The sequence below is a fragment of the Mustela nigripes genome, chromosome 1 (assembly GCF_022355385.1).
Source record: "Mustela nigripes isolate SB6536 chromosome 1, MUSNIG.SB6536, whole genome shotgun sequence".
In the NCBI taxonomy this organism is placed as follows: domain Eukaryota; kingdom Metazoa; phylum Chordata; class Mammalia; order Carnivora; family Mustelidae; genus Mustela; species Mustela nigripes.
In genome coordinates this window covers 243,144,847-243,158,032 of record NC_081557.1, presented here as the reverse complement: position 1 = coordinate 243,158,032, position 13,186 = coordinate 243,144,847, and the positions used below count along the sequence as shown (strand labels likewise).

Genomic DNA, 13,186 nt, shown 5'->3' with positions numbered 1-13,186 from the left:
CTTAGATTATGTACACCACCGGTGAATTTTGCAGTTCCACTCACAGTAAAATTTCATCTCTCCGTTGCCCTTGATGAAGTATTAATGAAATGCCAAGTTATTTAGTTGGATGTACTGTCATTAATGGCTGCTATAAATACATATTTTTTTTTCCAGATTATTGGCATCCCATCTCCTTCATCCCTGTTTAAGCATGTAGTTCCAATGATGCGCTCTGAGAGCATGGAAATCACAGAATCCCTTGTTCTAGGTCTTGGCAGGACCAACCCAGGAGCTTTTAGGTAATTACCTTCATATGTTTTCTCTATACACTAAAATAGTCAATGTGCTACTGGAGAGGTGAGATAGAGTCCTTACAATCAGGACGGTTCATATCAGTCCTGATATTTACCAGTTAACTAACCATGTAACATTAAACGAGTCATTTAATTTCTTAGATCCTTTTTTCCTTCATTTTGACTGAGCAAATAAGATTTCCCCAGTGTTCTTTACAGGATTACTATGAAATCTCATGTATACTGTATATAAATGTGTTCTAAAAATGATAAAATGCCACGTAAATTTTTAATATTTCCCTACCTATTGACACGTCTATTTTATAGTTTTGGTCTACTGGTTGAAACTATAGTTTTTCCTTTTCTTGTTCAAAAGAATTAGATTTTTTTCACTTTTTTAAAATTAACATATAATGTATCATTAGCCCCAGGGAGTACAGGTCTGTGAATCATCAGGCTTACACATTTCATAGCACTCACCATAGCACATACCCTCCCCAATGCCCATAACCCCACCACCCTCTCCCTACCCCCCTTCCCCCAGGAACCCTCAGTTTGTGTTTTTTTGTTTTTAGATATTTTATTTATTCATTTGGGAGAGAGAGAGAGCACATGCAGGGGAAGAGGCAGAGGGAGAGGGAGAGGCAGACTCTTCCCTGAGCAGGGAGCCCGATGCGAGACTTGATCCCAGGACTCTGGGATCATGACCTGAGCCGAAGGCAGATACTTAACTGTCTGAGCCACCCAGGTGCCCCCCTCAGTTTGTTTGTGAGATTAAGAGTCTATTATGGTTTTTCTCCCTTCTGATCCCATCTTGTTTCATTTTTTCCTTCCCTACCCCCAAAGCCACCCACTTTACCTTTGAGATTCCTTATATCAAGGAGATCATATGATAATTGTCTTTCTCTGATTGACTTATTTCACGCAGCAAGAATTAGATTATTTTTAAAAGAAATATTTTTTATATCATCCTTGATGTTCTTTATCTTGACAAAGTAAATCCTTCATTTTTGCATGAGTTTCTGCTTTATTGTTGCCTGCTGGGCCTTGTATTTATTCTTTTGAGATTATCCTCTATTGATCTAAGGTGATGTTTGTTTGATATTTTATCTCTGAGATATCATGTACAACAGAGGTAATAGGTCTATATTTGTGGGATGGCATTCATCATAAATGAGGTTTTGAAAGATTATTTTATGACAAAAAAGTACAGTATTTTGCTAAGAGCAAAAAAAAATGGGTTGGAAAAATGATCTCAGCTTCTTAAAAAAACAAATTCTCATAAACAGAAACAATCCAGAGGCAAATACATTAAAGTCTGCAGTAGTTTTATAGACGATAAAATAGTGGATGCGTTTTATTTTTTTCTTTTCCCCATCATCTACGATCTACATCTATAATGAGCACATATTCAATTTAAAATCAGATTATAAGCAAAGATGAGATTATCATTTTCATGAAGTTCATGCCCTTTGACTCATCATTTGTAAGAATTAATCCTAAGGAGATCATCAGAAATGAAAACAAAGATGTTCACTGAGGCAGTATTTATAATAATAAAAATTAGAAAAAATTGGAGCACCTGGCTGGCTGAGTCAGTAGAGCATTTGACTCTCGATCTTGAGATTGTGAGTTTGAGTCCCACGTTAGGTACAGCGATTACTTAAAAATAAAATCTTTAAAAAAATTTAGGTGAAATTTAATGAACCAGTAATAAATGAAAATGTTTAGAAAAACTATGGTGTCCCATAGTGTTGGGATAATGTGTTCTCCCATATGGTATCCCATGTGGTAGGATATTGTGAGTTAACTAAGGGCACGTGGATGTCATTATGCTGGTGTTGGAGGAAGAAAGGATGTCTTCTCATACCTGCTAGGGCTTCGACTATGTAAAGTACCCCTGGGCTGCAAAATGATGGAACACCAGTGTTGACGTTATTTACCTCCGCAAGTTAGAATAGGTGGCCTGTACCATCTTTTCTGCTTTCCCAGTGGTCTACAGTGTGCACGTGTTCTTCTGTAACCAAAACAGTGAGGACTGTGTTAAAGCAGTAGAACTGGGATTAACACTTTACTGCGTGTCATTAGATGAGTATTTACATATTTGTGCATCAGATTATATCTGTTCAGCCATTATTTAACAATGTGTATAATTTTTCTTCTAGGGAACTAATAGAGGAATTACATCCCATAATTAAAGAAGCACTCGAAAGAAGGCCAGAGGTAAATGTAGTTTTCCTCATTAAATATATATTTGGCAGATACTTGTTTGTCTTCTGTGTTCCCTACATTATACCAAAAGTTAGCCATTGAGAAGTAGATACATAAAAGATGGTCTGATGCAGTCATCAACCCTTTCTTTCTTTCTTTCTCTTTTTTTTTTTAGAGAACCTGCAGGGGTGGGGAGGGGCTATGGGGGAGGGGTAGAGAGAAGCTTGAGCAGGCTCCACGCCCATCGTGGGGCTTGATCTCATGACCCTGAGATCATGATCTGAGCTGAAATCAAGAGTCAGCACTAAACTGACTGAGACACCCAAGCATGGTGCTCCTGAACATTTTTTAAATATACAGAATTCTTCCCTACCCCCTCACAGAAGATCTTACGCAGAAACTCATTCTAGAAAACATATTAAATTGCTCTAACTCAAGTGGGCCCAGTCAGAGTCTAGATTGGGGTCAGCAAAGCTTTTCTCTAAATGGCCAGATAGTAAATATTTTCACCTCTTCGGGCCCTGCTGTCTCTGTTGCAATTACTCAGTCTGCTCTAGACAATGAAACAAAGGGGCATGGCTATATCCCACCCCCCACCAATTTTTTTTTTAATTTTATTTTTTAATTTATTTTTTATTTTTTTTTAAGTATTTTTTTTTGAGATTTTATTTATTTATTTAACAGACAGAGATCACAAGTAGGCAGAGAGGCAGGCAGAGAGAAAGAGAGAGAGAGGAGGAAGCAGGCTCCCTGCTGAGCAGAGATTCCCGATGCGGGGCTCAATCCCAAGACTCTGAGATCATGACCTGGGCCGAAGGCAGAGGCTTTAACCCACTGAGCCACCCAGGCGTCCCCACCCCCCCCAATTTTTTTTTTTAGGCAACAGTGGGCTAGGGTTGGCTGAGGGTTGTAGTCTGCCAATCCCAGGTCTATGTCCCTAAATCTAAAAATCTGCAACTTTTAGAAACCACAGGTCTGGTAGGGACAGGTAGATACATGAACCATAATTATGACAGCATATTAAATAACACACTGGAATGAAATCACAGATAAGAGGTTGCTCAAACCGCAGAGAAGAAAGCCTCTGGCTCTACCTTTCGAGGAAAAGTAGGTCTGAAGCACCAATATTTGAGGAGAAGTTTGAAGCATGTTCCCCAGTGGACGAGCATGAGAAAGACATTCTAGGCAGGGAGACGGCATTTGCAAACTTTATAAAAAGAATGTGGACGTTGCAGATTCTTTTGATGGAGAAAGTGATTGATGATTGATTTAGGCTGCAAAGCAAGACAAGAACTATCTCATCAGGGACTCCTAGTCTCAGTTTTATCCTGCATTATCCTGCAGACCACTGAGCACCATATGGCGAGAGCATTAGAACTGCCTGGAGGAGTTCCTCCACATTATAGATTCCTGGGCCTATTGAGTGAGATTCCCTGGAACAGAGCTCAGAAATCTTTTAAAAAGCACCGTAGATGAACCTGGTGTAGGAGACTGAGAGCCACTGCTATTGATGTCCCAGAGGAATTAAAGCAGGAGAAGGACATGGTGACAAGAACCGCCCTTTTAGAAACTTTAAGATGGCATCTGTAAGCCTTCAGTTCCTTTCTTTAATTCAGCCCTGTGGAGTAGTGATATTAATTGATTGGGCTTTTGTTTCAGAATGATCATGTTGGTTACAGTGTAGGATGATTCATTAGAGGGACTTGGAATTGGCAACAAAATTAAGTAGCAATGTTTATACTTCAGAATTTCAGGGGGAAGAAGTCCTCCTAGCAAGTGAGTGGGTTAGCTCAGTGTTGTACCTGGAATGTAAGATTGATTTTGAATGCTTCAGACTCACGATCTTTCTGTAATGACAGAGTGGAAACAAGTCAACTAAAACTTCGCAGAGATCATCAAAGACTGCTTAGAAACTATCCTGTGCAGTACAAATGGCTGTAAACTTTATAAAGAGCGATAAGAAATAGGAAATGTAACGAGCTGGTCATCAGCAAATTGGTCTGCTCTAAAAGGCAGGAAACTGCATTGTTGCTCTGTATTGTGAAAATCACCTCCCAGTGATGTAATGAACAGTAGAAGGAAGTGGTAGAGCAAATCTGTCTCTTCCAACTACACAGGTTCCCACAGAATACGGGGGAGATGTGACAGCTAAATGTGCTAACCATTAGTCCTTCGGTGCTAGTAAGACCGATTTATTCAGACCGTAATGATCAGGGAAATTTTTTTCTTCTGCATTTAGTTTCTGTGTCAGAATTAACTTTTGAGTGGAGAACTTCGGCGTGAGCAAAATCTGTGGGGTTTCTTCATTCCCCTTTGTGTTCTTTTCCCTGTCCTATTGTTATATTTTGGGGAATATCTTAGGGATTCTTAACCATGCAGTGGGAACAGTTTACTGACTGCTTCAGTGCTTCTAAGTTACCAGATTAGCAAATCACCTGAAAGTAACTGAGATCTATAGGATTTTATTTTCTCCCCACAAAAGGAGTGTTGCTGCATAAAATATCATGTGATTTAATTTGGCTCATTAATTTCAAACTACTCAAATGTATCTCTGATTCAGTAGCCAGTAGAGTGATCGAAGTGTGCATTACACATTATTCTTCCCAAATTATACAGACAAGTTTTCTAGCAACTTCTCTGAAGGATGTTTACTGAATGTCTTTCTGTCTTTGGAATAGAATATGAAACGGCGCAGGCGTCGAGATATTTTACGAGTACAACTGGTACGAATATTTGAACTGTTGGCAGATGCTGGTGTCATTAGTCACAGGTCAGTATTGGATTTTGACTTTTTTAAAACTTTGGAATGATTAGGGAACATATTTTTTTCTCTTATGAAATATATAAAAACAGAAAAACAGCTTTGCAGCAACAACAAAAAACTTCTACCCTGTGAACATTATTTACAGAAGATGCAGCCAATACATTAACTAGTGGCTAAAAACTGTATTGAAAAAAATCCACCACTAGTACCAGATTGCTTTGGGCAAAAATCAGCTATAATGTTCCTAGGATTTTTGATATTTGCAGGAATCTAGTAAGTCAGGCAAGTGGACAGTGGCCTTTTTTGGTGACTAACTTAACGATTTCTTATCTTATTTTAAAAATCTATTTCTTTTGGATTGTAAAATCATATATATAAAGGCTAAATGCTCGCTATAAGGTTTGTAAATTTATTCCAGTCAACTCTTAATCTCTCCAAAACCCATGAGCATAAATCATAATTCATAACTTACCACGCTTCACCAATGAAAACATAAAACCTAGAGTTACTGCTAGAATAAAGGCATGTATGTGGACACTAAGACCAGGAAAATTCCATTGACTTTGGAAGGGTAACCGTGTTGCCTGACAAGTGAAGAAGGAAAAAAAAAAAAAAAAAAGATAGATCTGATCATCTCCCAAAAAAGGTAACTGAAAACTGAAAAGAGATCTCGAGGGAAAAAGAATTTTCATAAGCTAGTGCCGTATTGTGACTTTGGCATTTGTCCTGATTATTTCTTAGTGTACCTCATACCTTCCATAGTTAGCATCAAATGCTTTTGATGAGTGCTTTCAATATTGAGCTTTAATTAAAGAGAATTTAGATCACTGACTTACCTTTTCTTTTATAATAAATGAAAAGAAAGAAAAAAAGAAACAGCATTCTTTTTTTTTTTTTTTCTTTTTGTCCTCCACAAAAATAAAACAGTGGAAGTTAGGAAAAGAGAATTTGAAACATACTGGACTTAATGCAAAAAAAATCAACAATCTAATGTGTCTCTGTATCTTTTTTTTTCTTTCTGTTTTGTTGCTTTCAATGTAGTGTTAGTGAATGAAGAATCTTTGGCACTATTTGGGGAAACTGCTGGATATTGGTATATTTAAAATTTACAAAAGCTGTAGTCACTATTGAGCAGTAATGGTTTTGAACACGGTTACATGTTTTGTTTTTGGTTTTGTTTTTTTAAGAGAAAGTAATCCTGTAAGGCTGTTAGTACTATGGACTTTTTATTTCCTTGATTAAGGAAAAAAAAATGAATTCTAGAGGCCAAGAAGGCAGGGATCTTGGCTTTGTTCACCCAGCCGATCTGATATGCCTGATGCGTAGGAGGGATTCAATGAATAGTTGTTAAATGAATGAATGTTTTTTTTCTGAGTCAGGTTGCAATCTATTAAATTGGTTTCCCATCCAGTAGTAAATCACAACTCAGAAATTAAAAACATTCCTTTAAGGAATGAAGAATAACATTTCATTTTGAATTTATTCAACATATTTTTGTTGTAGACTGGTATTTTTAATACATTGTAGTACCATTGTGACTCACTTTTCTTTTCATGGCCACAACTCCTAAAAAATTATTTTTACCCTTTTTTTAACTTTTTATTTTTTAAAGATTTTATTTATTTGTCAGAGAGAGAGAGAGGGCATGCACAAGCAGGGAGAGCTACAGGCGGAGGGAGAAGCAGGCTCCCTGCAAGGAGCCCAGGGAGGGACTCGATCCCAGGCCCCTGGAATCATTAACCGACTGAGCCACCCAGGCATTCCTATTTTTACTTTTAAAACCACATTATTTTAGAAGTACTTTTCAAATATAGCAAGGAAAAACCGATGAAAATAAATGTAATAGCTAACCATTTATATAGCATTTATAGTTTACTTATCCTTTATTATATAGTAACTAATTTATATTCTCACTAAAATGCTCTGAAGTAGCTGCTGGTCAAATCCTTAATAAGTGTGGGAACAAGACTGGAATCTAAAACTTCTTACTAACCCAATGACCCCCTTTCAATCTGTGGTTTCCAGGCTCAGGACTCTTACCTCAGAAAATTACTACAGAGAGTTTTGAGGCAACTCCTTAGGTGTTAGATAGAAGACTTGAAAACCAGCACTCTTTCTTGAATTCTCTTAAATTTTTGTATCCTCGGTACTCCCTATGCTAGAATCTTGCTGAGAATAGGTACCTAATGGATATTTGATTGCTTGTACTAAAGGCATAATATAAATTTGCATGGCAGCTCTGAGAATATATAGAACTAGTCTTTCTTCTTTCTACCTCCACCCCTTTTTTTAAAGTAAGTTCCGCCCCCAGTGTGGAGCCCACTATGGGGCTTGAACTCACAACCCTGAAATCAAGACCTGAGCTGAGATCAAGAGTTGGCCACTTAACCAGCTGAGCCACCCAGCCACGCCTCCTCTTTCCACCCTTCTAAATTGATCCTCCCTATCCCATATGCCTCCTTATTTCCTTATTTTGAAAAGCTATATATTTTGCCAGAGGGAATAACATTCAGCACTCAGAAGAGTTGATTAAAGGTAGATATGGTATTGAATAATATAACTTGAAGTAGCAGTTCCTTGATTGAGAAGCACCATCTATTTTGTATTTGGAAGCCAAATCATGTTCATTTAATTTTTATATATTAAGTTGCACACTACCATGATCTTGCCAAGTTTGATATACAGTTCACCTTTGAACATGGATTTGAGCTGCATAGGTCCGCTTGTATGAGGGTTGTAACAGCACAATACTATAAATGTATTTCCTCTTGTGATTTTTCTCAATACTTTCTTTTCTCTAGCTTGCTTCATTCCAAGAATATAGTATATATTACATATGACATATAAAATATATGGTAATCGACAAGTTTCTGCTATCGGTAAAGTTTCCAGCCAACAGTGGGCTATTAATAGCTGTTTTGCAGAGTCAAAAGTTACATGAAGATTTTTGCCTGGGGTGGTAGGGGTAGGTCCCCCTAACCCTGACATTGTTCAAGGGTCAACTGTATATTATTTTGATTTTGATTACTAGCAATTTATTTTGATTTGTATTATAATTAAAATCAATTTTCTTTTTTTTTTTCCCCCCAATATTTTCAGTGCAAGTGGTGGCCTTGATAATGAAACACATTTCCTCAACAACACTTTATTGGAATATGTAGATTTAACTAGACAACTCCTGGAAGCAGAAAATGAAAAAGACTCAGACACACTGAAGGATATACGATGCCATTTTAGTGCCTTAGTGGCGAATATCATCCAGAATGTTCCAGGTACTCTTTCCAGTTTCTTAAAACACTATCGACTATTAAGGAACCATCGTGTGCTTTCTTCCCCTGAGGGTTTGCAGGCTAAGGTGATAAAGCAGCTTGGGAACATAGTGGGAAATATGTCAGCGTAACATGGGTGGCCAAGAGTTTAACTTTCAGTTAGTGTTGCGAGTAGAAATCAAAAAGCAACACCACATCGATTTTTAATGATAATAAAGACACTAACAAAAAATTTAAGAAATCAATAGAAGAAGCTTCTTTAGGCAAACTTGTTCGAGGCGCAGTGAGCAAAAAGCCATTATATCCCAAATGGTAATTGAGCAGAGAATTAACAAGGTACTGCTGAATGATGGAAGAAGGGCATAGCCACAGTTACAAAGTCTGCTAAGGATACCGTGTTACTGGTTGATTCCTTTAAGGTATATGTTCCTGTTACTCCAGTACCTATTATAAGCCACGTCCTGGTTTAGGCCCTAGGAACATTGATACATGCACTTACATTTTAAAAAGCCATAAATTGTGTACAAGCATGAAACATAAAATGTGACTGTAGCCTTTGGTAGACAATGTCATTGCAAATGTTTCTTTTTCTTTCTGAAAAGGAATTACTTTACCTTTAAGAGAACATGCAAACAGTTGACTCTCTAAGTGAGAGCATGGGTTATATTTTATAAAAGAGGCCTGTAATCATTTCTTTAGGTCCATTAATTTCAAGCGCAGGAGGCCTATTTTGAATTTCAGAGGGAAATGATTTCTTCATCTGAAGCTCAGTTAGCATAAAGATATAATTTTGTCCATTACCAGACATTTGTCTACAACCTCCAGATTGGTTCATTAAGGTACTGCTGAGTTTCTTCAACAAGGATTGATGCAGAGAACTTGTAGATAGAATTCTCAAGTGGAAAGAATTCTTGGAGATCATCTCGATCAGTGGTTTTCAAACAGTGTTGTTTCTCTTCTGCCCAAGAGGCAGACCAAGAGGCAGCAGAATGGGTTTAGACTCTGGGTCTCCCGCCTTACTTCAAGTACATCTGCCCCTCCTTTGTCTGTTCTGTATATCAAGATTCCATGTAAGGATTCTTTGAAAAAGACAGCTGTGCAGCTGAAAACATACAAAGCTCAGAAGCAGCTTACCTATTCCAAAGCTTTGTCTTGGCAATGAACCAAGATCCAGACTTGCGTTCGTGTTGATGTCTCGGCCAAGCTTACCATGTAGCCAGCAGCAGCTGGGGAGAAGCAGGGGCCCGACTCCCGGCTCTGTGCCTGCCTCTGGGCAGTCCTGCGCCTGCCTTGAAATCCTGCTTGCAGAGATCCTGTATCTCTCACTGTGCTGAGCTACATGCTGTCAGAGACCGTGGCCCTCTTTGCTGGTCCTGCACGTGCATCAATGATTGCCATCACCGAGGAGGTGTTTGGTAGGCTCAGAGGAAAACCTTTGCTGGCTTTCTTGCAGTGTTACGTACTCAGTACCAAATAACTTGACATGCATGTTAAAATAAAAAGGAATGGAAATAAATATTTTCTCATCTGTTTTTTTTTTTTTTTTTAAATGCACAGTGCACCAGAGAAGAAGTATCTTCCCTCAACAGAGCCTTCGTCACAGTCTGTTTATGCTGTTCAGTCACTGGGCAGGTCCCTTTAGCATCATGTTTACACCCTTGGACAGATACAGTGATAGAAATATGCAAATTAACAGACATCAGTACTGTGCACTAAAGGTATTGCTTAGAAATCTAATTTCTTTTTTCTCCCGTGAAGAGTGCAGTTAAATATTTTGGTCTCTCAGTGTCTAGTAATATAAAAAGGATGGATTTCTTCTACCCTTAGAATATTTGCCTGCCGTATTCGAATATTTATACTGTACACTTCTTTAAATACATAAAAGACGATGCAGAAAAGTTACAGAATCTACCCAAAACTTAAATGCCATTTTCTTAAAGAACTGAGAATTGCCTCTTTTTTCCTACTTAAGTACTTTTTCTTGGTCTTTCCTTCCTCTTCTCTTCCAGTACTGTCCAAGCTCATGCCTTATTTCGTGTCATGTATTTACTTACTACCCATCATAAATTATTTAGTTTCGAAAACCGCTATTACACTCTTCTTTGTAAAGGAAAGAATTAAAGATACTGTGGCTACATAAGCATGAATAAAAATATTCTGCCTCTTCGCATTAAGCAACCAACATAAAGCCTCTTAAATGTTTTAAATGTAATTCTAATATTATTGTTTGAAGGCTATGTCTGCTGTACTATGTTGTGGCCCTGTTGCAGATAATGTAGGACTTTCATCAGATGGCTATTTGTACAAATGGTTGGATAACATTTTGGACTCTCTGGACAAAAAGGTGATTATGACGATTCCTTTAAGATTTCATAATAATCCACACTGCTTTATTTGGAATTATAGTATGACCCATTAAAAATAAGTCTTTTTTTAAAATTAGGTTAGAATTGTATGCAGAAGGCGTGTTTTGTAAAATTAAATAGGATGCAATAATTTAAGAAATGTCTAATTCTCATTTATTACTTGTTTAAATAATGTTAATTTCCCTTTTGTATTATATGATTAATGTGGTTGTCTCACGAGAGAGTTCTAGATCTGTAAATAAAATATTAATATACAATACGTTGAGCTCCACAGAAGAAATGTGTTATTTGTTATGTTTAATATCATTTTTTTGACCACTCTCCAATTAATCTTTCTTGCCTTCCCTTTTCCTCACTCCCCTCCTGTGCATGCCCAGACTTCACAATTTAAAATAAGACTTATTTTTTTTCCCCTCCAAATAATTTTTCTATTGGGTTATCAAAAACAAGAATAAAGCTTGATAAAAATAACTGGAGAGGTTAATAACTCACTTTTCTGAAAGCACTTAATCACTGTTCATACTCATCAGCCGCCTTCAGGGCTCTGCTGGAGGAGAGAATTGTACTACTTAGAGTCTTGTATAAAAAGCAAGAGACCAAGTATAATTTATCCATGTCATTTTTTTTTCTTTTGGCTGAATAAAATGAGAAGGACTTGAACAAAAGGAGACTGAGTTTTGTGCTTAAATATAGTAAATATATATACTATATTACAGGTATAGTATATATACTATATATACAATATATAGTATATATACTATATATACACACTATAAATACAAAAATGCATGTATACGATATTGCTAAATATATGAACTATACTATGTATACTATTATCTATATATATAGTATATATACTGTATATATTGTATATATAAATTTTTTTGTCCTGGGCATTGTTGTGACCTTTACGTAGGTTCACCAGTTGGGCTGTGAGGCAGTTACATTACTGCTGGAACTGAACCCGGACCAGAGCAACCTGATGTACTGGGCTGTGGATCGATGTTACACTGGTTCCAAGAGAGTGGCAGCCGGCTGCTTTAAAGCCATAGCTAACGTATTCCAGAACAGGTACCCTACATACTGTCTTCCATATTTTAGTTAGCTTTTGTTTGTTTGTTTCTTTCTTTCTTTCTTTTTGTTTTTAAATGTTTCCTTTTGAAGTCAGAAATACTAAGAAACCAGTGTTTTCTTTCCTTGAGCTTTAATGAAATTTAACCAGAATAACAATAATGACCACCGTGCATCTGTTGCGTACCTTTTGCCTTTAAAAAAAAAACAAAAACAAAAACCAAAAAACAAAAAAGCAAAAAAACAAAGCAAAACAAAAAAACCCCACCTAGCCATAGGCTCAACACTTGATGTCTGCAGCCTTGCCCTTTGTATATCGTATTTATGAATGATGTGAAAGCCTCTAAAATTTCTCTAACATGTAAAATTTATCCCTAGGGATTATCAGTGTGACACAGTGATGCTCCTAAATCTGATACTGTTTAAAGCAGCTGATTCTTCTCGAAGTATCTATGAAGTTGCTATGCAACTTTTACAGGTTTGTAAGCAAATGTTAGTTAAAATATAAGTTATTGATGATTTAATGAAGCATATAAATATTTAGCCTTTTCTTTTTTTAAGATTTATTTATTAGATAGAGAGAGCGTGGGGCAGGGAGGGGCAAAGGGAGAGGGAGAGAGAAACTCTCGCAGACTTTGTGCTCCGTGCAAAACCCAACACAGGGCATAATCTCATGACCCTGAGATCACAAGCTGAGCTGAAACCAAGAGTTGGTCGCTTAACAGACTGTGCCACCCAGGCGCCCCTGGGCTTTATTTTTAATAGGGAGGCATGGCACCAATTCCTGTTATCATTAAAAATAGAGGACAAAGAGGGTGTCTGGGTGGCTCAGTGGGTTAAAGTCTCTGCCTTCGGTTCAGGTCATGATCTCAGGATTCCGGGGTCGAGTCCCACATTGGGCTTTCTGCTCAGCAGGGAGCCTGCTTCCCTTCCTCTCTCTCTGCCTCTCTACCTACTTGTGATCTCTCTCTGTCAAATAAATAAATAAATCTTAAAAAAACAAAAAAAAATAGAGGACAAAGGGAAGAGATGCCTGGGTGGCTCAGTCAGTTAAGCATCTACCTCGGGCTCAGGTCACGATCCCAGGGTCATGGGATTGAGCCCCATATCTGGCTCCCCGCTCTGTGGGGAGTCTGCCTCTTCCTCCATCTCTGCCTACTGCTCCCCTTACTTGTGTTCTCTCTCTGTCTCTGTCAAATAAATCAATAAATAAATCTTTTAAAAAAAAAA

General features: G+C 37.5%; 1 protein-coding gene across 4 annotated transcripts in view; it reads left to right on the top strand.

Annotated features, from left to right (window-relative positions):
- Positions 1-13,186, top strand: part of FRYL (FRY like transcription coactivator) — a 221,575-nt gene that overhangs the window by 140,606 nt on the left and 67,783 nt on the right. For all 4 annotated transcript variants that reach the window (XM_059383630.1, XM_059383621.1, XM_059383604.1 and 1 more), the window contains 8 exons: positions 157-281; positions 2,441-2,498; positions 5,165-5,256; positions 8,350-8,522; positions 10,077-10,237; positions 10,753-10,863; positions 11,802-11,956; positions 12,335-12,434. In XM_059383630.1, the coding sequence (XP_059239613.1) occupies positions 157-281; positions 2,441-2,498; positions 5,165-5,256; positions 8,350-8,522; positions 10,077-10,237; positions 10,753-10,863; positions 11,802-11,956; positions 12,335-12,434 (975 nt within the window). The remainder of the gene's footprint in view (positions 1-156; positions 282-2,440; positions 2,499-5,164; positions 5,257-8,349; positions 8,523-10,076; positions 10,238-10,752; positions 10,864-11,801; positions 11,957-12,334; positions 12,435-13,186) is intronic.